Here is a 23,860-nt window from a genome sequence, read left to right as displayed (position 1 = left end):
GCAAAAATGAATAAAGAGAAGAAAGGATAGAGATAGTACCAAATAAACTATGTACAATATATTGATGATGATAATTGATGCAAATAATATCATAAATATAAGGCAAAGAGTACCGGAAGTGAGTGTGTGGAATGAGTAGAGTGAGTAGGGTGATCGATAGATAGATAATATCTAATAAGGTGATAGATCGTCAATTTGACACCAAATCAATAAGTAATCGATAACAGAGATTACATACCTTATCTTTAGCCACCTATCTTATCTTAATTTAGGTGATCCTAACTGTTCTTTCAATCCGATTTTTCGATCGGCAATCGTCAGGTGATGTCTGGTTCTGCACATAATGCGCACGAGATTGATATAAGGCTTAATAATAACGGCAATAATAACGGCAAGCTTCTTCTAGCAGTAGTACGGTCATGGCGGGGATTGCTACGGAAAACAAGAAGAGGAGGGGTTTTAACTTTACAAACGACGAGATGGAGGCATTAGTTCAGGCGGCGGACGAAAGGAAAAGTATTTTATTCGGCAAATTTTCCCCAAATGTAACGTCGCGGATCAAAGCAAACAAATGGCAAGAGGTGTCGGACGCTGTCTCAGCGGTTTGTGGGGTACTGAGGACGGTGGACGGTGTAAAGAAAAAGTGGTCGACCATAGCGAGTGACGCCAAGACCAGAGGGACGCTACAGAAGAGGGACCAGGCAAAGACGGGGGCTGGTATGCCAGAAGTGAAGCCTATAACCATGCTAGAGGAGAAGATCCTGGCCACCATGGGTGAAGTTTACACCCAAGGTAAGTTCAGCTCAACGCTTCTATCTATCTAGTTTAGCAACCGCGGATTATGTTTAAATTTGACTTCACCAATACATAAGGCAAGAACGCTGGCGCGAAGGTTAGATTTTGGCAAACCTAACGAGTGGACCACAGATTCACAGAATTTGTATAAACTAGTGTCAGTGTCCACATTTTGGGGGCGGTGTACTGCTAGTGCTACGGTGTAGCAACTAACGGTTAATCTAAAATGTACAACTAGACGCGCTATCGATAAGTGATTTTGAGGAGTGGCTCCATAGTAACCCTAACTAGAATAGGGCGACCAGACGTCCCCGATTTTAATTGCCTGTCCCATTGGATATTTCAATCACATTAATATCCAAACTGGAATGTCCCCGGTGTTTCTGCCTCATCGGGACCATGGCCTCGTTTTGATTTCTGACGTCTCACTTCAAACTAGAAGCTATATAGACAAAGATAGTTGTTGAACTACAAAATACAGAATATGGACCAGTAAACAGCAAAAGAAAAGCCAACCCCCCAAACATGAAATCATTTGTGTGTAGGCATTTCAACCGGCACAGAGGTGGGCCTGCCTGAGGAGATCCTTGAGAACGTCAGTGCCGAGGTGTCTGATTCAACTGAGGTCATACTGACGTTGATGGAAGCAGAGTGTGACAGCAGGACTCTGCCAACAGCAATAATTATCCCATCACCTGGCAAGTTGATGCTCACTGTTTAAATAAATATGAGGTGCATTTTTACAACGACGCTGTCTCAACTGTAGCTACTCCATTTATGAACAGTTGAGGTTTATAATAGGAAGGCTACTGTTCAAGGAAAATTGTCTTGATTCAGTTTAAATTCTTCTTTACAGCTAAAAAGAAGAAACACATTAGCCTACAAGAGGAGCTTCTGGAGTTGGAGAAGGAGAAGCTGTTGGTGATGCGAGAGACACTAAATGTTGAGAAGGAGAGACTGAAATTGGATAAAGAAAAATTTGAATTCATGAAGCAGTATTTTATTTACAACGGGAACAATATTGTGAATTTATTTGAACAATGAAATGAAATAATTTGTACACTTATTTAAATTTGATTGAGTTAAACTGTTAATTTATTTTTTATATTGTTGAATTAAATATTTTACATCAAATTCGTATGTTTTCTTTTTAATTATCTTATCTAAAATAATGTGCAATCAGGTTGTTTCTGGCAGTTCTACCAGTCTGTGCACCATCATGTATGCCATCATGGCCTTCCTCCTCATCTTCAACCATGGCCGGGACGTCCTCAGGGTCCGGGAGATTAGCAATCCTGCATATGTTGTGCAACACAGCAGTGGCCTTCACGAACATCACTGCTCTCTCCGGGGAATATTGAAGATATCCCCCGCTCATATCATGGCATCTCCATCTACAACATCAAAAGTTAATCAGTTTGTTTGCTTACAATGCTTTACTTATCTCCTTTTTTTGGTGTGATGTTATAGTCCATATTAATATTATTAAATCATTTTAAATAAATACATTTGCTACATTGCTTTTGAAGTATATAGTGTAACACTATCTTCTTAGGGGTTACGACACACTCCTTATCTACGCTATTGAATGCACCAAAGCAGTATATGTCTCACCTTCCTTTCCATATACCATATAGCCTCTCCTGACGGCTACGGCACCTTTTGTGTGCCACATTGTACCTGCTCTCTGCCTCTGTATGCTCGTTCATGACTGGTGTCATTAGGTAGGGTTTCAAGGGATATCCCGAGTCCCCCAAAAGCCATCCACTTCCCCTGCCCTCACTCAGGTATGCATTGATATCACTGTAAATGCACATATTGAATATATTAATTTATTATTTGAGTGAAGCCTAATAATAAAGCAGGTAAAACAATTATTTATGTTAGTGTCTATGGGACCCGTCACCCACCTGGTGTTGAATATGAAAGAGTCGTGGGTGGATCCAGGCCACTTTGCCAACAAATGCCGTATAACCATATTTTGGTCCCCTATGGCCTCAACATTGATGGCATGGTATCCCTTACGGCACACATAAGCCGGCTCAGTTGGGCCACTCGGAGCTTTGATGGGGAAAAGTGACCCATCTATAAGCCCAATTACCCCTGGCATCCCACTCTGACTTAAAAAAGCCTCCTTAATCTGCTGCAGCTCTTCTCCACGAGGAAACTGAATGTATTTCGTTGCAAGATTGCAGATGGCATTGGTGACCTCCCTGAGATTGCGTGAAATACATGGCTGTGAAACCGAAGACAGGCTTGCAACCTCAGTCTGGAAGTCCCCCTTGGCAAAAAAACGTAGAGCATTGGTTACCTGCACAACCACTGGCAAGGCTCCATGTCTCCTTGTAGGCCTCTCCAGAGCAGGACGTAATTCTTCCACCAAATTCAAAATTGACTGTCTTGGCAGGCGATAAAGGGATATTAAAATATGGTCCGGAAAATGTAACGCGTCATTATGCGGTCTCAGTAGCCTTTCAGTCATCAAGTTTCTGTTGTCATGTTCGTCCTCGTCTTCATTGTCACACAGCAGACCCACTAGCAGTGCTGCTGCCATTTTTCTGTTATTTCAGTTACTGACAGTTATTTTGAACTTAGGACAGGGTGTATGGCCACCTAACTTAGGGAGCCTAACTTAAGAAATTCCTAACTTAGGATAGTTCTGTAATGGTTAAATTCCTATCTTAAAATAAGATAGGATTTCTTCCTAAGTTAAGTTAGGAAACCTCCTTCTGTAATACCAAACCCCTAAATGCCTTCCTATCTCAAGATAGGATAGGATTTCAGAGTTAGGAAGTTTCTGTAATGAGGCCCCAGGTGATGGAATTCGATATTCTGAATCACTGTTGTCCGTGCCCAGTTCTGGCAACAGCAAGTCACTGACGTCAGACGACGACTCAAGAGGGACTACGGTAGCCCCACTGTCGCTAATGATAGCGAATGCCTCCGCAAAAGTATAGGTCTTTCTCCTGCCTGCCATTATTTATTTTAAAATAATAACAAACAATGCAAGAAAATACAAAATAACTAGCTAACTACCAGCTAACTAGAAATGCAAACGAAGTAAAAAGCGTGTAGTAGGAGCGTATGTCTCTATCCAGTGGTGTAGTGGTCCCTGGAGAAGTGGGTATACTCTAAATGTTTGCCCTTTTTTTAACGCAGCCCAGAAAAACACCCTTTTTTAGAAACAGTGATATTTGGGACTACTCTTTTTAGTTTACTTACATTGGCACATCATTTCTGCTGCTTGATCTCAGGGAGGAAGGATTATGAAATGACTAAACAAATACTGGCCCACAGACTAGTGAGAGACAACTATTCCTTATTCCTGGAATGACACTTATCTCTCACATGGCAAATCAGTAATTTATTTTGTAAACGGTGTCTTTGAACAGCTGATTAAAAACACATAGCATGGGCCAGAGTGTGCCACTATTATGAAATTAACATGACTTGATCAGGAGCAGTTTGTAGGTATTACTGGTCACACAGGCAGCCAGCATGAATGTAAAATATAGATGAGGCAAACATGGTGTTTCAGTAATTTTTTGAACACTTATTTAAAAAACATACTACTTTTGACAATGCATCCTTATTCATATTTCACCTTAGATTAAACATTAGATTATTTCTCTTCCACAACAATCATCTCGTTAGATATGTATAATATCAATATATATATAAATATCATATGATGATTGAACATCATCATTCAAATTATTCAACAAAACAATATGTAACAAAACAACAATATTTAGTTTACGAAGAAAAAATATAAATGCATTTACAACACATCAACTGTGATATGCTCTCTGAGCCCAGTACTGGGTTTCTAACCATGATCATACTACAGTATATTCCAGACAGACTTGCTTTCTGCAGGAGTTTTCACACTGCACTGTCTAGAACGCACAGAAGAGGCAGCCCGATGGCTCTTCAACCAGGTCTCAAACAGCCTCCTCTCCGACGGGGGCGGGGGGCAGAGCGGGCGTCGACGGTAACTGTACCGGTGTACGATCGCTAACATTAACTGCTGAGCTGCTGGCTGATATTGATTCGCGAGGACGTTTGAAATTGTCAAATTAAATTTTTGTTTGGATAGCTCGCTTCATTTTACCGGATTATTATAGAAGATCATTTAAAGTAAACTTGTAAAAGTAAATGTGTCTTATTTGTGGCGATATTTACTTCAGCATGACCCGCCTTTATCTCCCTCCGATTGGCTCATTCGTCGTCATGCCTACAGTTAACCAATCTAATCAGTAAAGGCAGCGAGTATTAGCCAATAAGTGGCAGAGTAGCGTGGGTCATGGCTTCACCGGGGAAAAGTGCGCGATTTCGCTTGCAGATACTACTGAATGGTGCGCATCTGGGGGGGTTTAGAAGTGGGTATACGCAATGCTGACTGAAAAATAAGTGGGTATACGCCGTATACCCGCGTATACCCTGGACTACACCACTGTCTCTATCTAGCCGGAGTGTCTGAAGAGCGCTCAGAAACAGAAAGTCCTCGGCGCTTCTGGCGCGAATTATGCTGACCTTCCAGTCAAAACCTGGAAGATATCTTGGGTATCCATTGGTCAATTTGGATGATTGACCCCTCTATCGAACCGTTAGAGCCAATAGAGTCGAGGGACAGTCAAATCGAGGGACCCAAATTCATGTAAAAAAACACTATTCGCCAATCAAAAGTATCACATTGTATAACGTTTTTTATTTGTTTATTTATATTGCTCTTCTTTGGCTGCTAGTTCAGTGAGTTTCCGTCGTAGAGTGATGCCCGTTATATCATTGGAATCTGTGAAGCCTCAGCTTTCATATGACATATAGTTTGTTCGGATGGCATGAAGTAGCGAAATCGGCGGCGGTCAGTATGAGCGCATGCACGTTTTGCGTGTTTTACTATGGGCTCATTTAGTTGCTTGGTGTTAGAATTGTATTTTGTTTAGGTAAAAATGGTTATCATGGGCTTTTAGCCGAGCTTCTTCCCGTTACGTGGGTATGCACCATGGACATGTTGGAGCATGGTGGTGCTGTTTACAGCTGTTTACAGCACACGTTGGCGCAGCTGCCCCCGCCCCCGGGGGCGCTCGGGTTTAAGAGGTTGGATTTTTCATCAATGGTATAATTAAGGCATTAAGATCAATTTCAAAGAGATGACTTTTTTATTCCTCTTTTTAGTCAACTTTAGCATGGGTGCCTAAAGTTATGCCTACCACTGTATATCATATGAATATGTATATGTATATGTATATATATATATATATATATATATATATATATATATATATATATATATATATTGTTTTTACTATTACTATTTTTACCATGTCAGCAGCTTGTCCGCTCTTTCCTCCGTGTTGTCCTAAAGTCTCCACCACGGTTTCCTGAGCTGCATGAGGAGGCTCCAATCGCTCAGAGAAAGGAGTATAGATGTACTCCTCCCCACCGACGCAGGGAGGAGAACCAAACGGTCGGCTCAAACCGGCAGGAGCAATCTGACTAATCAATGATTACAATGACAAAAAAACATGTGAGGGGATCTTAATGAAACACAAACAAAGAACACACCATTGGGAAGCTTAATATTCGATTCATTAAATAAAACTAAAGTGAAGTCACTCTGCAGGACATTTTGAGGCAGACCGGTTAGTGGAGACCAGAAAGGTTGAGACTAGGCTGAGAGCAGCTGCTATTCCCACCATCCCTGTGCATCGTCCTCAAACACAGGAGGGCCCCTACACCACCATGCACCCCTGGACCTGTAACCATGGAGACCATATCCTGACCACAGCTGTAGTGTTAAAGGTGACACAGGTATAATAGCTATGAACTCTGAATAATTAAGGACATTTCTATTTTTGAAAACTATAGAATATCATTTTGATATTTAAAAAGGAACAGTGCCATGTCTGCGCTTTAAAGATTGAGGAAGGAAGGGACGAGGAGACGATGAGAGAAGGGAAGAAAGAGAGTAAAGAAAGAGGGGACAGGTTTCAGTGTTCCCTATTGACCTTTCAAGGGGGATAGCATTAAAACTGTTGCCCATCTATCAGTTGAGGTCCTTGAGCCAAGTCAATTCAATAAGATGAAGGTTGGTCCCGCTCTCAATGTATTATTGACAGGTGAAGGGCTTGTGTTCGCTGCTGGAAGGAAACAGACAGATCTACCAGGACATCCACTTCAGGGACAGCAAGCTAGTGGTGGACGGCAAAAACTTGGCCCACCTCCTCTACGGAACGGCCACCCTGGACCAGAACCACGGCGGGGAGTACCTGGCCACCCTGGACCAGAACCACGGCGGGGAGTACCTGGCCTTCCAGAACCACGGCGGGGAGTACCTGGCCACCCTGGACCAGAACCACGGTGGGGAGTACCTGGCCACCCTGGACCAGAACCACGGCGGGGAGTACCTGGCCTTCCAGAACCACGGCGGGGAGTACCTGGCCACCCTGGACCAGAACCACGGCGGGGAGTACCTGGCCACCCTGGACCAGAACCACGGCGGGGAGTACCTGGCCACCCTGGACCAGAACCACGGCGGGGAGTACCTGGCCACCCTGGACCAGAACCACGGCGGGGAGTACCTGGACCAGAACCACGGCGGGGAGTACCTGGCCTTCCAGGCACTGATCCAGGCTTTATTCAAGACTCAGGACAACTGTCAAATCAAACCATACGTGGTGATCGACATCAAACGCAACCCCAGGATGGACCATCGAAAAACCTTCCTCCATAATACCACTGCCGCTCTGAGGGGAAGAAAGATGGGCATCTATCCCCCCTTGATTATGGAAGTGTTCGAACAGACGCTGAGCGACATGGAGAGGCCGACGGCCAGCTGGCTGCCCTGGTCAGAGAGTGGTGCTGCCCGGTGCTGTCCACAGACACTGACTTCTGCATCAACGACCTTCCAGAGGGGGGGTTCTATCCCAGGATCACTCCCGGTGGCGCACGGTGGAGACGAGTCGTGGCATCCCCTGCAAGCGATACACCACGTCCAGCTTCTGCACTTCTTCAACATCGACCGTCAGCTGCTGCCCGTCTTCGCCTCACTGGCCGGGAACGACTACACTAACCTCAAAATTAACTGGGACTAATTGCTTCCAGTGGACCGCCCTAGGTAGAGGATAAGGGGCGCCCACCTGGAGGGCCTCCTGAGTTGGCTGGGAGCCAGGACAGACCAGAGGGCAGAAGACACCTTGACAGCAGTGATGGATCTCATACCCGACACAAGTCAACAGGCGCAGACGGAGGTGCAGACGGAGGTGCAGACGGAGGTGCAGACGGAGGTGCAGACGGAGGTGCAGACGGAAGTGCAGACGGCCATGCTGGGGCACGAGCTCCCCAGCTCCTCTCTGCGGGGGTTCTTCAGCCAGGGAACCGTTCCGCCGCTGCCCGCTGAGATGTTGAGCTGCGTCCCCGACTGGGTCCGCGCGCCCCTGGCCAGAGGAGAGCTGAGCGGTGACGTGTTGAACGTGCTGGTCGATAGGAGGATGATTGTGGGGATCCAGGCGGAGCTCATTGACCTACAGAGCTCCAACCTCACCTCGCAGCCCATCCGACAGGTGCTGTACGGGCTGCTGCTGGGCCTGGGGCAAGGCGCGGTGAGGGAAGTGGACCGGGTCGAACTGGAGGTACAACCGTTGGTCCAAGGAGCCGCTCAGCAGCTGACACTGGCCACTCTGCCCCAGGTAAGTCTACCGTCTCCTTTTGCCAGTTAACAAATAGGATAATAGATGGACAAAATAGGGATAATAAATGGAGGAGAGAGGTATAAAAGATGGACATCAGGCGGCCAGCATAGGCCTAGTCAGCTCCAAACCAAAGAAAGTGCAGGGCTATGGCTAGGCTTAATTAGGGTTAGGGATGAATACCCCCATATTGTCAACTACTATCTTTCGTGTTCTATCAACACAGGGTTCATTCCAACTCCTCACTTTAACTGTTGCAGTTAACTTCTGAGTACTTGGTTTAATTTTACCATGGTTTAATAAATATTGACTAGAACAACAACAATGACATCAAAACAGATTCAGGGATAAGAGACAGCAGCCCTGCTGCTAGTTCTGACGGGCCTTCACACCATGGGGGTGAAGGGCTTGTGCTCGCTGCTGGAGGACTACAGACATATCTACCAGGACGTCCGCTTCAGGGACAGCAAGCTAGTGGTGGACGGCAGTAGCCTGGCCCACCTCCTCTACAAGATGGCCGACCAGAACCACGGCGGGGAGTACCTGGCCTTCCAGGCGGAGGTGTGTCTGGAGACGCTGGGCGTGGAGTAAGAGACGCTGGAGGGAGTTCCGGCTCCCCTGCGCCTCCCAGTGGCTGTGACCCGCTACTGGCTGAGGAGGGCCAGCCCTGAGCCGACGCCGCTCCTCAAAGCTCTGCTGATGGTCATGGTCCAAGGAGAACTGATGAGACAAAATAAAGTAACAACAGGTAGGTAGCACATGATGTAACTTTAATCACCCTGTAACTTTAATCCCTACCTGTGTGTGTGTGTGTGTGTGTGTGTGTGTGTGTGTGTGTGTGTGTGTGTGCGTGTGTGTGTGTGTGTGTGTGTGTGTGTGTGTGTAGGTGGGCAGCAGTATACCAAACACAGAAAACAGCTTCCAGATGGTGTCGTGGCTCACAGCTTCAACCAATGGCAGGCCTGCCTGAAGCACGCCTCCCAGCTCAACCTGCTGCTCTGCAAGCCCCTCCCTGAACCCCATTTTGCCTGACACCAAGACTGTGCTGTTTCTGTAGCAACGGCATCACACCCAGGATGAGGAAGAGGAGGAGCTGGGCGGGGCTGAAGGTCTGGATAAGGGCTCAGATTGGCCTTTGGTGTCAGTTAGAACCCGCTACAGAACCAATGACAGGAAGGACCTGGAGTCTGCCCAATGGGTCTAACCTTTTTGCCAAAGGCAGTGAGCTAGTCCCTAGGTTTGAGGAAGTTATCTGAAGGGAGGGATGTTTTATTTTGATTGGATAATTTCAAAATGTAGCTTCTCTCTTTCTTGTCGCTCGAAATTGCCCTTGTTTCTATCACATAATTTGGAAACAGAAAAAGGATCGAAGAATCAACCAACCTGAGAACCAGAGAATCAACAAACCTGAGAACCAGAGAATCAACCAACGAAGACACAAACCATAAGGCATGAATATAACTGAGCAGAGTCACTGTTGATCCTTATCACCAGAAGTCCCGCCCCTCTCTGCCCATTGGCCAACCCATGAACTCAGGCGGAGAGCGAGAGATCGTGTGAGATAAGCTCAGCAGCTCACCAACACTCATAGTTCCCTGTCTTCAGAGAACATCCGTAAACTAACATCCACAATATCTTGTTTATAGGTCAGCGTTTGAATTCACACACTTTGTTGAGAGGTAATATCTGGGGGTCACTGAGATACAATCATCATGAAGACATTTAGTTGCAGCTTATTCTGCCAGTTATTGTACTTTAAACATGGTCATTGTTGACGTTATCCAGTCGTGTTGACTAATAATGGCTGATCAATAATCCATATACACTGGAGATACTCCACCTGTGACCGATGTTGGCCGCGTACATTGTGGCCCATCGTGCATCCCTAACTTCTAGTCTCTAAGTTTGATGAATCAAATAAAGACATAACGGTTGCTCAATATAATAATAATAATAGAAAGTCAAACTCTACTTCAAATTATGTGTTGTTACGATCTAAACCAAGTTGTAGATCAATCCAAAGCAAAGGGACTACTTCTATAAAACACGTTGATAATGGCACGATAGGGACGTTCTACTGGGCCAATATGAACTGAACTGTTGATAGGATGTCATGTCAATGAGAGAGGGAGAAGGGAAGCTATATATGGACTTTAAAGCATTGTGAAGGGAGGTTATTGGCTATTGCAGAGAATATCTAAAAGGAGGAAGCTACATGTGAAGACTATTACTGTAGCCTTTCACAATCAGCCCTCCCCCTGTCCAAGTGGCGTTAATAACCAGACACAGAGAGGCAGCTACGGAGCAGATGAAGATGAATCCATGGACCCTCTCTGTGCTCCTGCTGCTAGCTGGTAAGCTGTAATGCTTCTTCTGTTTGCTACCGGGGACGTGTCCGTATACAAACTGGATCCAGCTGGCCTTTGGGCTCAACCTAGACCTCTTTTTAGAGTCTAATGGGACCTCAACTCTACCACTAGACACAGACAAAGAAGGACACTTTGATCAGTTTATCGTTCCATATGTTATCATAATAATGATAGCAGTGATGATCATGAAAATGCATTGTTTTCTTAATGGGCCTCACCAAAAAAGCTTTCATAACATAAAAGAAAAAAAATTGATGCATAGAGTCTGAAGTTTGACACGAAATATGGTATAATTCATTATGATTTATGATATGATATCAAATATTATATAATATGATATAAAACCAAACACATTCCAATATCAACGTCCCACCCTGACCTTCTCAGAGCGTCTTCACCATCAACCAGTCGCTCTCATTCTCACCATGACGGTGAAAAGCTCAACTTGGAGAGAGCATGACCTCATGTGAGACCCTCCCTTAGAACCGGGCTCCCTGTTGTGACCCCGACTGTCTGCTTCCTCCAGGGCCGCTGGGGGCGGACCCTGGCTGGCGCGTGGAGTACCCTGACTCCTTCTGCGTGGTGGAGGGCTCCACCGCCACCATCCCCTGCAGCTTCACCCACCCCGCGGGGCTCCAGGTGAACCGCGTGGTGTGGTGCGCCAATCTTGAGTTCTGCTGGCACCCCGTGTCCAACGGGTACAACAGCAGCAATGTCCGGGCCGACAGCAGGTTCCTGTACCTGGGGGACCTCATCGGGAACTGCACCTTGAATATCACCAAGGTGTTGAAACAGGACGCTGCAACGTACCGCTTCCGCATCGAGGCCAACGCCAAAGGGTACGCTGGACGGAAAGGAGTCAGAGTCAACGTCACTGGTAAGTGTTACTTATGGTACTGTTAGTAGTCAGTGTAACGTCTGGTACTGTTACTAGGCTGTGTAACTCCTCATGCTGTTACTAGTCAGTGTTACTTCTACTACTGTCCCATTATAATAGGACTATAGGAGGAGACTAGACTTGGTTCCCATTGGGGAGTGATTAGTAGCTTCCTGTAGTCAACCTTGAGCAAGATGTCCTCACCCACCTGCTCCTCATGAGATGTTTCTGGATGTCCTGGAAGACGCTTTGGATCAAATGCATTTCATGATTTCTTGTATCCGCAAACTGAAAGTTGTAAATAGTCAATGATAAGTGATGACCACTTCAACTGAAAGGTATATGCTGTCAATCTGTCCCGTTGTAAAGAACGTCCGTCTCACTGTGTCTTCAACAGACGGAGAGGATGTGAAGGTCAGAAGCTCCGTCACTGACCATGTGGTGAAAGAGGGCGGTCAGGTCACACTCACCTGTACCTCAGCCTGCTCCTTCCACCAATTGGACGTCCACTGGTACAGAAATGGCCACACCCTATCAGAGACAGGCCCCGCCCTCCACCTCAGCTGTCTGACCAATGACGACACAGGGAATTACACCTGCTCTCTGGACTCCAGTGGGCGGAACACCTCTGCGCCTTGGAGTCTATTGGTGTTGGTAGATGAAGGTGAGCCCCTCTTTGTTCACTAATGCACATGAGGGTGGTCCCTCATCTAATGTAATATAGTGTATGACAGTCTAACATTATCTTATACAGTCTATTATAGTTTGACATTATCTAATGTATGTAATATAGTCTATTATAGTGTGACATGATCTAATATAGTATATTATAGTTTGACATTATCTAATCTAATATAGTCTATGTTAGTCTAACATTATTTAATATGGTATATGATAGTCTGACATTATCTATCTATCATAGTCTATTAATGTCTGACTTCATCTAATCTAAATAAGTCTGTTATAGTCTGACATTACCTAAACTAATATGTTCTATTATAGTCTGACATTTTCTTATGTAATATATCTCTTATAGTCTGACATTATCTAATCTAATATAGTCTATTATAGTCTAACATTATCTAATTGAATCTAATTGTATCTCAAATAAATTAATTGTATAGGTAATCTAATGTGATTGGTTCTGAAATTATGTCATCTAATCTAATTGAGCTGTATCTAACACGTAATGTAATGTAATGTAATCTTACTGTTCTAAACTACAAAGTGATCTAAACTAATCTAATTGTATCTGACATAAATTGGTTCTTTTACAGGAAGGAACAAGTGTCGCAGTGACTGGCGGCTGACGGTGTCGGTGGTGTTGAAGGTGCTGTGGGCTGTGTTCCTTCTCCTCCTGGCTGGGCTGGTCTTCGCTAAAAGGTACTCGAGCACTACTAATCTGTTCAACTAGGCGTAGGGAATGGAGCCCACTGTGGAGCTCACCGGGAGAGATTACAATTTCCATTTATCAACATAAGTCGCCAAACGGGACAGAACGGAATTCTCAGAAAAATGTCCACTTTAATGTTAAAGTGGAAGATTAATGGCCTGCCACTAAGTGTGAGTGCGATTAGCTGTTACAAGTCGTTTTGAAAATATGCCCCTTATGACATCACAAGTAGGTGTGTCCACCTAGATGTACGCTGGATAGATGAGCAACGTTTGCTACAGTCCACTGGGTTGTCTGGTAGACCCAAAAGCTCCACACACACACACACACACACACACACACACACACACACACACACACACACACACACACACACACACACACACACACACACACACACACACACACACACACACACACACACACCCCTTAACCCTGATATTCAAGAGCACCTGAACTGGAGTTCAGAGTAGAGTTGATTTTTAACAAACTGTTTGACGTAGACTCGCAAAAAACGTAGGGTTTTAAATCAGTTTTTTAAATATAATTGATTATTTGATTAACTGACAGAATGGCATAGAATACTATGTTGAGATCAAAGTAGACATACTAAGATGTTTAAAACAAAAACGTGAAATGATGAAGGGAATCTGAGGTTTGCTGGTCTGCTTCTGGTGACAGGTCAGCCCCTGGACCGGAACATGAGATCGTCTACAGCGAGGTCGTTGGCTGAACCAAACTCAAGCAGCGACTCCTCTTCCTCCTCCAGTGATGACGAGATAAGGGAACACTGACGTCATCATGTCTGTTGTCTGTCACAGACTTATTGGTTGAGTCGTGTTCTTTTCAGTTTCTTTTTCTGATGATTTCAGTGTTTTATGCATTTGAGTTATCTTTCTTTACTGTATGTTTATTCTGAACATACTCAAGGTTGTCTGAATAACGGTGAGGTTTGTAAAGACCGGTTCTTCTCCATTCTGCTCCTGATGACTAGGCTACGTTAAAAAAAAATACTTCTCAATTTAGTTTCCTGATGGAATGGCCGCTTAGTCTTTCATGAGCCTGTTCTTCTGTTAGCTTACAATATTTATGCAATCTTATCTTTACAGTGTATGGGTCATGTAGGCTTACAATAAGATCTGTCATGTTCTTATCATCGATGGTTGCTGTGTTAAAGTGAAGCCATTTTAAATGAGGATAAAGTTTATGGGGGGCAGATAATCACCCTCACCACTGTGGAGCTAATATAAGAAGGGGGAAGTATAATTCACATGTGTGTCGAAGTCCTCTCTGCTCCGAATACTATTATTAAGATAGCAGAAGTCACATAGAATTGATCGAAAGTCTTTTTGTGAAGCGTCTGTGTAAAAATACAAGTATTATAGGTATGCATTACACAATTTAGTCATAGAACAAGCTTTTTGGGAACTGTATTAGACCTTTCAAGTAGGCTATTCAACTTTTAAAGTTTAAATATTACCTTATTCTGAGCATAGTGTATTTTCATTTCGATACAACTGTGTAAAATATTCCTATATTAATAAATAGCATTCATATTTTAGAAAATTTCAAAATAATGTTCTTGAAAAAAACAACTGTACAGACATAAATTAGAATAAATAAAATGCCTCAACAAACTTTTCTAAATGTTGTTTTCTACATTGGGCAGATAGAGTCCATTTCCTGTAGCCTTTCATAATCAGCCATATCAGTCATAGAATTTAACGAAAGTCTTTTTGTGACGCGTCTAATAAAAATCCAGGTATTATAGTTATACATAACCCAATTTAGACATAGAACAAGCTTTTTGGGAACTTTATTAAACTTTCAAGTAGGCTATTCAACTTTAAAAGTTTAATTATTATCTTATTATGAGCATACATTGTATTGTCATTTGGATACAGCTGTGGAAAATATTCATATATTGATAAATAATATTTCTACTTTAGAATATGTTGTAAAAGTACAGACATAAAATAAAATGCCTCAACAAACTTTTCTAAATGTTGTTCTCTACATTGGGCAGATTGAGTCCATTTCCTGTAGCCTTTCACAATCAGCCAATCAGCCCTCCCCCTGTCCTAGTGACGGTAACAACCAGACACAGAGAGGAAGCTACGGAGCAGATTAAGATGAATCCATGAACCCTCTCTGTGCTCCTGCTGCTAGCTGGTAAGCTGTAATTCTTTTTCTGTTTACTACCGGGAACGTGTCCGTACACAAACTGGATCCAGCTGGCCTGTGGGCTCAACCTAGAGCTCTTTTTAGAGTCTAGTAGTGGGACTTCTACCCTAACCCTAACCCTTTGATTCAATCAGTTTAAAGTCCCTTATGTTATGATAATAATGATAATCCATTATTTTCCTTATGGGCCTGACAAAAAAGCTTTAGTAACAACAAAAGAAAAAGACTTGATACATAAAGTATGAAATTAGGTATGATCTATGATGTGATTGATGATATAATATAATATGATTTGATATAATATGATCTAAACGCAACACAATGCAACCCAACACAATACAATATCAAAGTCACACCCTGTATGGTAAGCCCATTCAACATTTAACCAGTCGGGTTGACTAGTAGTGATTTACTTTTCACTAATGGAAATGACATTTGAACATGTGTTTTTGTTTTACAGATATCTTTAATTTAATCATAGATTTCAGTAATTCCTTTTTCACTCGTAAGCAGTGTTGGGGAGTAACGGAATACATGTAGGCCTACCGGCGTTACGTATTCAGAATACAAATTATAGCTAACTGTATTCCGTTACAGTTACCATTTAAATAGTTGGTATTTAGAATACAGTTACATTGTTGAAATCAATGGATGACATGACGATACTTCTGTTTCAGCAGTTTATTCGTGCTTTCACACCAACAGCATTTAGTGCGCACTAAACGAGTTTGGTCCCCTTGGTTCGGTACGTTTGCGTTGGTGTAAATGTAACCCCCTCACTTCGACATGAACCAAATCAGCCGACCGAGACCCCCCTGAACAGCTTGTCTCGGTTCGCTTCGAAACGAACCCCGGTGCGTTCGCTTGAGATGTGAAAGCGAACGCATCTCGGTCCGATCCAGTTCTATAAAGCATATGCCTCTTTGGACGTTTGATTAGCGGTAACTCCAAGACTAGCAGCAAATTGTCGGACCGTCGGGGAATTTGGACAGACACCCACATAAAACGTATGCTGGAAAACACACATAAAAATGCCGATGATTGAACGATATTCTCTCTCTCTCTCTCTCTCTCTCTCTCTCTCTTTTAAGGCGATTTTATAGGCAACACCTATGCACTTAACTCAGTGAAAAAAATGTTAGATGTAATAGCAAATACTTACACATGAACATACCCTTCTAGTCTTTGTTCCACTACAGCAAATTATATAAGATAGTTCACTTTCAGGGAGACTTGGGCCAAACACATTCAGCCAGTTTGAACAGAAGGACACACCAGAATAGGCCTGTTTAGTAAGCAGGATTTGATGCCGCATTCCTACACTTATAAAATGCAATTCAATGTGGAAGTAATCCCAGTATTCAGAATACAATACTCAGATTGAGTGACGAAACAGAATACGTTACATATTACATTTTTGGGCATGTATTCTGTAACTGGATACATTTAAAAGTAACCTTCCCAACACTGCTCGTAAGAATAACGATTCAGATATCTACAATTTAATTTCCACATGTTGTAAAAGGATTGGGAATAGTGGAAATGTAATTTCCCATTTCTGATATCTGATATATTTCATATATATTTTTATTTTAGATATGTGAGATTATCAACAACCCATTTCGGATAGGTGGGCGTCATATTATTAAAACCAGAACCAAGTGAACTATTAAATCCATAGCAATAATGTGGAAACCCCAGTCGATAATCAAACAAATGAGCGCATAATATAAGAACACACACTGCCTGCCTATAAGCGGTGTGTTTATTGTCGCCCAGGAGGCGACAATAAACACACCTCTGGCTCCAGATCTTTAGGTCTTCTTCGCGTTAGGACAGGGGTGCCCAACCTTTTTTGACCCAAGATCTACTTTTCAAGTAGCCAACCTCCCGAGATCTACCAGTCTAGTGTCAACATTGGGCAAGACTACCTTCAGAGGGGGGGGGGGGACGATGTGACTTCTGCGCACGGCACCTTCTCAGCAATAATCAATAATCTTCCTCCCACTCAGGGTGAAAATGGTAGGTCTTAGCTCGTTTCCCCTCAGCCATGCCAACGTTTAGGAGTGCGTAACTACTGTTGACGGCTTTCAACTGCTGTTGACAGCGCATGCGCTACCAAATACTTTTTTTTTTTCACCCCTCGCGGTCGACTTGGGATCTGTCGGCGGTCTACTGGTAGACCGCGATCGACTGGTTGGGCTCTCCTGCGTTAGGGTCTTCTAATCCGTCTAAAACCAGAAGGGCTCTGAGCCTTTTTAGAGTGGTTTGTTTCGGATCATAAGGCCGCTGTTTTCGTCGTATCTGGTCGTATCAAGGCCAAGGAGGACGGCCGCTCCGCCATGGCCTGCAGGTCCTCCAGACCCAGCAGGCCCACGGTCAAGGGGAAAGCGTCTCCACCTCCCACCCAGAGGAAGCCAGTCGCTCGTGTGCGACTGGCCCCCCCCCCCCACCACCACCAAGGGAATCCCTGAAAGTAACAATCAACGTTGAAACAAGCTCAGAGCCTCGCTGTCTTTGTATCCATCACCTGTCTTTTAAACACTGTTCCCCGTGTGCTTGCAGACGCAGGTCTTCAGGTGAGCGACGACCTGGTCGCGTCCGTCCAGTCCTTCCAGCCGCCTTCCTCCAACCAGCAGGTCGGCCCCGCTGGTCCGCAGGTCACCACGGCGACCTGGGATGTCAACGCTCACGCAGACAGGGCTACAGGAGTCGAGGGGCTTTCAGAGAGCAATGGAACCATCGGTCTGGGTGTCACCGTGATCTCTTGATTCTTTATAGTAGCACTGAAAGCCCTTTGCGTTGCTTTTTTGATGACCTCTATGTGATCTTATGAATGTTGCATTTTCTGGGTTGTATCTTCGTTGTTGAGTGCGCTTATTGTAAGTCAACTCAATAAATCCAATGTAAAAAAAAATATGTTACCTCTGCTGGCACACAGGATGTGAGTTGTGACTTAAAGGGGCTGTAGGTTAGAATCAAGATTTAAATGTATTTAAATCTAATTTAAATGTAATCTTACAGAGTGAAATGCTCTAGGAGAACATGTGTATAGGTCGAATGCGCCCTCCTCATTATGAGACAATTTAGATTGAAGACAGCTCTTTGCTAATTTTCAACCAATATTGGGATCTCTTCCCTGATTGGTTCAGGGAATCCCTCTTCCCTGCTAATTGAATCATTTCTCAATGGCTAAAGGTAGAGAGGAAGGGCACAGAGATTACGTTTTTGGTAGGTTGTTTATTTTCAAAATGTTGATCTCCTCCGCTCTTTTATACTCTCTCTCTTTGAAGGTTGAGGAGGGCTCTGTGGTCTGGGGACTGGCCAACAAGGAAGGAGACCACCTGGCCCCCAAGGAAGGAGACCACCTGGCCCCCAAGGAAGGAGACCACCTGGCCCACAAGGAAGGAGACCACCTGGCCCACAAGGAAGGAGACCACCTGGCCCACAAGGAAGGAGACCACCTGGCCCACAAGGAAGGAGACCACCTGGCCCACAAGGAAGGAGACCACCTGGCCCACAAGGAAGGGGACCACCTGGCCCACAAGGAAGAGGACCACCTGGCCCACAAGGAAGAGGACCACCTGGCCCACAAGGAAGGAGACTACCTGGCCCACAAGGAAGGAGACTACCTGTCCTACAAGCAGAGATACCATCCTTCCCAGAGGGAGAGAGTGCTGATTCAGTGGGGGGAGACCTGGCCCAGAGGGAGAGAGACCTGGCCCAGAGGGAGAGAGACCTGGCCCAGAGGGAGAGAGACCTGGCCCAGAGGGAGAGAGACCTGGTCCAGAGGGAGAGAGACCTGGCCCAGAAGGAGAGAGACCTGGCCCAGAGGGAAAGAGACCTGGCCCAGAGGGAGAGAGACCTGGCCCAGAGGGAGAGAGACCTGGTCCAGAGGGAGAGAGACCTGGCCCAGAGGGAGAGAGACCTGGCCCAGAGGGAGAGAGACCTTCACCTGAGACTGGAGGAGGTTGAGATGCAGCACAGGGAAGACCTCGTGCTGTCAAACAGGAGAACTACGTTCTGCAGAGCAAGGTATTGAGTAAACACAGGAGCACAGACATGTACACATGTACGCATGTCACTCTTTCTCCCTCTCTATCCGCTTTGCAGAAAAAACAATACTTGACCTGCTATAATTTGTAAAATGTTAATTTTTTAAAAGAATACCTTCACGTCAGGTGCATCCAGCCAATGCATCCCTTAAAACAAACCCTTAGGACTTATTTTATCAACCCAAGTATATGGCAGCACACGGGTTCATCTTAGTGAGTAGCAAAGCTTTGTCTTGACTTCGCTTTGTAACACAATCCAGTTTTCCAAGTGTGTGTTTTTGAGGTCCAGATATAGGCGTGACCTTGCGTTGTTCAAAAAACTCGAGCCAATGAGATTAAACAGATAAGTGACGCTCCTGCTCTCTTTGACCTTGCTAGCTGCGGTTTGAAGTAAAGCTAAAATATGAGAAAATCCTTCAATGTAAAGTGTAGTTTGGATGAAAAAGTTGTTTGGTTGATTTCTACACTTGCCCTGGGCTGCATAACCGTGACATGTTATTTGTTAAACAGGACATGGACTATCTGTTTAAATGCTGTTTAGAGCCTGACCTAAAGTCGTTTCCATGGTCCAATGGACAGCTGAAAATCCAGAAAGGCTAGCCCCTTATTCACATTTAAACACTTGACAGAAAAATGACAACGAATAAGGAGCTGGCTTTCAGCACTTCCAAATAACAGGATGTTGCTTCAATAGAGGAGGCTGCAGTTTCAGGACCGCAGTTCGAGGTCGGCGGTCCTGATAGGAGCCCTGGCTGTGGAGCAGCCTGGAGGGAGGGGTTATCCTCTCAAGTCTAGGCTACAAGAACCAACAAACCCGCTCAGTCGTATGCCTCGTTTCCTGCGAGCGGTTCGTACTGTTCATTGCGGTACAGTGCGGCTCTGTTCGGTTATATTGGCGTTTCTGAAGCGCGGCCGGGCTGAAGGCCTGGATTAGGGCTTGGTTAGGCATAGGGTGTCGGTAAGAACACGCTACGGAACCAAAGACAGGAAGGACCGGTCCAGAAACCCAGAACTAGGGAGGAAGCAGGAGAGGGAGGGGTGGTTGTGAGCAGGAAGGGGAGGAGTTCCAGGGGTGGGGGCAATAGGGCAGCTGTTAGAACACGGTGACGCCTCGCTGTCACTTTGGATATTGGTGTTTTAGTCAACGTACTTGCATCAATGGAGTATTTATGGTCTTGTTTTTATGTTCTATCCTTTTTTATTGTCTGTCGTGAGGATTTAGTATGGATGGGATTTTGGTGAAAGTTATATCCACTAAATATTGGAAGCGCGGAGGAACGCTTTGCACTCAGGGGCCAGTTGTCACGCGGCCTGAGTCACCGTAAGGTAGTGTAGGCTAGTTTGTAATTCTCCTATTGTGTATGAATACTGATGGAACGATGGCTCTATGGAGGAATGCTGCTGCCCGAACGTCTCCTGAACAATGCTTTTCATCTTCGACGGCGGGACATTCCTGGCGGGCGTCATTGATGTAAAACTTGTCAAACACGTGAGGAACTCTGACCTCCCCTTAAAATGTTAGAGGATGATTATATTTTAATTCAATCGCTCAACCATGTGCGATTGAATGGGGAAGGGATTTGACTATTAAATGATATATTTTATAATCGTATAAACCTTAAATGTATTTGTAAATGTCTATCAATAAAAATACTATTTACAATGACGATATGATTAGTAAAGTGTGTGTGTGTGGGGAGGGGGGGGGCTGGGGGGGATCTGAGTTTAGGAGTGTCCAGGGGCCCCTGAAGGGGTCCGGCCGTACCATGAAGTAGTCTGACCGACAGGATCCATTACCTAATATAGGCCCACTGTATAGGGCTACTGATACTGTGCACTCACACACATTGGTACAGTAGGCTATAGGTTTTCTGCTGCATTGTTTCATGGGACCAGGTTATGGGGTTGATGGTGTGATATCTTTTAATTATCCAGAAGCGAAACCTACAGAGAACTGAGGAGCCACTCCCACTGGTGGCATGTGTTTGTGTTGGTGTATAAAGGAGCTGGTATCCTCTCTGGGTGAGTCCTGTAACCATAGAAGTTAGAACGTATCCAGTCACCCTTGACATGGTAAGTTAGAGCTTGATCCAGTCACTATGGGGATACAGGGCTTGTGGTCGCTGCTGGAGGACCGGAGCCACATCTACCAGGACATTCGCTTCAGGGACAGCAAGCTGCTGGTGGACGGCACTAACCTGGCCTTCTACCTGTACGCCACGTCCAACCTGGACCAGAACCGTGGCGGGGAGTACCTGGCCTATCAGGTCCAGGTCCAGGCTCTCTTCATGGCTCTAGGTGACTGTGGAATCAAACCGTACGTGGTGATGGACGGAGGCACGGGCGCCAGTGACATCAGACTAAACATCAGAGAGGACCGTCAAAGACGCCTTCTCCAGAGTGCCCAGGGCGCCGCTCTGAATGGCAGGAGGGCGGGCATCCTCCCCCCCTTTACCACGACAGTGTTCGAACAGACGCTGAACGACATGAAGGTGCCGCTGGTCAGGTGCTTCGGAGAGGCCGACGGCCAGCTGGCTGCTCTGGCCAGAGACTGGAGCTGCCCGGTGCTGTCCGGAGACAGTGACTTCTACATCTACGACCTTCCTGCGGGGGTTCTTCCCCTCAGACACTTCCTGTGGGACTCATGGGAGACGAGACAGAACAGTAGTTACATCCCCTGCAAGCGATACACCACGGCCAGCTTCTGCACCTTCTTCAACATCGACCCCCAGCTCCTGCCCTTCTTCGCCTCACTAGCCGGGAACGACCACGACTGCCTCAGAAAAATTCCCTGGGCCCGATTCCTTCCAGCGGACCGCCCCAGGAAAAGGATAAAGGTCCCCCGCCTGGAGGGCCTCCTGAGTTGGCTGGGAGCCAGGACAGACCAGACGGCAGAAGACACCTTGACAGCAGCGATGGATCTCATACCCCCCATGAGTCAACAGGCACAGACGGAGGTGCAGACGGAGGTGCAGACGGCCATGCTGGAGTACCAGCTCCCCAGCTCCTCTCTGCGGGAGTTCTTCAGTGAGGGTACCGCACCGTCGCTGCCCGCAGAGATGTTGAGCTGGGTCCCTGAGTGGGTCCGTGCGTGCCTGGCCAGAGGAGACCTGGGAGCTGACGTATTTGTGCACAGGCGGAAGATTCTCCGCATCCAGGTGGAGCACTTCGACCTGCAGAGCTCCAACCTCACCTCGCGGCCTCTCAGGCAGGTGTTGTACGGGCTGCTGCTGGGCCAGGGGGGGGGTGAGGTGCTGGAGGTGGACCGGGACGGTCTGGAGCTCATCAGTGTCAAGGTGCGACCGCTGGTCCAAGGAGCCGCTCAGACGCTGAGGCTGGACTCTCTGCCCCAGGTAGGCCTACCCACTCATTCAGCTGGAAGACAGATGGAGCAGAGCTGGAGCAAAGATGTGTAATAGATTGATACAAATCATACTATATGGGCTTTAGGACGCTGGCATATGCCGAGTTAGCTCTGCACAAAGAAAAGGGCTAGGCTAAGGCTATGCTAGTGCTAGGCTAAATCAAGACATTCACAACCATGATAAGATATAGAAGATGTCTGCATCCTAAACAGGGGTTATGGATACATACCAGACAGTATATTTTCAAACAACTGTCTCGTGTGTCATAGCAAAACGTCATTCATATCAAATCCGTCCAACTCCTCACTCTAACCGATACTGTCAAATTATTTGAGCACTACCTTGGAGTAATTCATATTTTTGTTTTATTACATAATTGGGGATTTGAAAGAGAAAAACACACTTTCAACTACGACTGCAAATAGTTCCAAAAGGTATTCAGAGCCCTGCGACCGCCCAAGGCCAGCCATCGCCCTTGTCCAACAATTGGCAGCAACACGTCTGTGGGGGGCAGTGACATTAGTGTTCCAAAGAGATTCTGAGTGAGTCCTATCATTGGTAAAGAGACAATTCCGTTTATATTCATGTGTGACCAATGGAGCTTATTTTGAGCATAGCTTAGCATTCATTCATGTTGGCACTGTGACACACAAACACAAATACAAAAACAACAAGACATACAGAGAGACACACAAAGGCACAGACACACACACACACACACACAAACACACAGACACACACACACACACACAAATACTAGCAATCTTCAAATTTCTGACAATCTTCTGATAGAAATTTATCGGACAGAAACAAAGAGCAGACCGTACAACAAAATCTATCCTGACGGACATTATGGGTCCAAATAGCAGAAATGTTCAGCAGGAGTAATAAGGCATTTACACTAACTTTCAGAATTTGTAATCCATCGGGGCTCCAATGCGGGGCTGTGGAAGACCTGCATTAGAATTACCCCAATTTAAATTCTTCCCATGTGGAGAAGACTGCTGGATCCACTGCAAGATAGACTGGTAGAACCTGACTAGCTGGCTCCATAAACATCCAGTCACTTCTGTTTCAATAAGCAGAGGATGGGTGTATCCCTACGTATCAGCAGTCATTGAACGCAAACTA

The 23,860-nt window shown here is 45.4% G+C and overlaps 2 protein-coding genes across 11 annotated transcripts in view; both read left to right on the top strand.

Moving 5' to 3' along the window:
* The window catches only part of LOC132458961 (hemicentin-1-like), a 186,957-nt gene that overhangs the window by 89,612 nt on the left and 73,485 nt on the right, over positions 1-23,860 (top strand). For 4 of the 10 annotated variants that reach the window (XM_060053346.1, XM_060053350.1, XM_060053344.1 and 1 more), the window contains 3 exons: positions 12,130-12,396; positions 13,010-13,115; positions 13,807-14,609. The exons of 3 other annotated variants lie outside the window; for them this stretch is intronic. In XM_060053346.1, the coding sequence (XP_059909329.1) occupies positions 12,130-12,396; positions 13,010-13,115; positions 13,807-13,858 (425 nt within the window). In that variant the 3' untranslated portion in view covers positions 13,859-14,609. Of the gene's footprint in view, positions 1-12,129; positions 12,397-13,009; positions 13,116-13,806; positions 14,610-23,860 lie in introns of those variants that run through there. 3 more of the 10 variants (XM_060053349.1, XM_060053348.1, XM_060053347.1) reach the window with 2 other exon arrangements.
* LOC132458964 (protein asteroid homolog 1-like) overlaps positions 21,084-23,860 on the top strand; it is a 41,146-nt gene continuing 38,369 nt past the window's right edge. The window contains exon 1 of the mRNA XM_060053363.1: positions 21,084-22,717. Coding sequence (XP_059909346.1) covers positions 21,464-22,717 — 1,254 coding nt within the window. The 5' untranslated portion in view covers positions 21,084-21,463. The remainder of the gene's footprint in view (positions 22,718-23,860) is intronic.

The sequence above is a fragment of the Gadus macrocephalus genome, chromosome 6 (genome assembly GCF_031168955.1).
Source record: "Gadus macrocephalus chromosome 6, ASM3116895v1".
Classification (NCBI taxonomy): domain Eukaryota; kingdom Metazoa; phylum Chordata; class Actinopteri; order Gadiformes; family Gadidae; genus Gadus; species Gadus macrocephalus.
The sequence above is the reverse complement of the archived record's forward strand: the minus strand, read 5'-3'. Positions and strand labels throughout refer to the sequence as shown.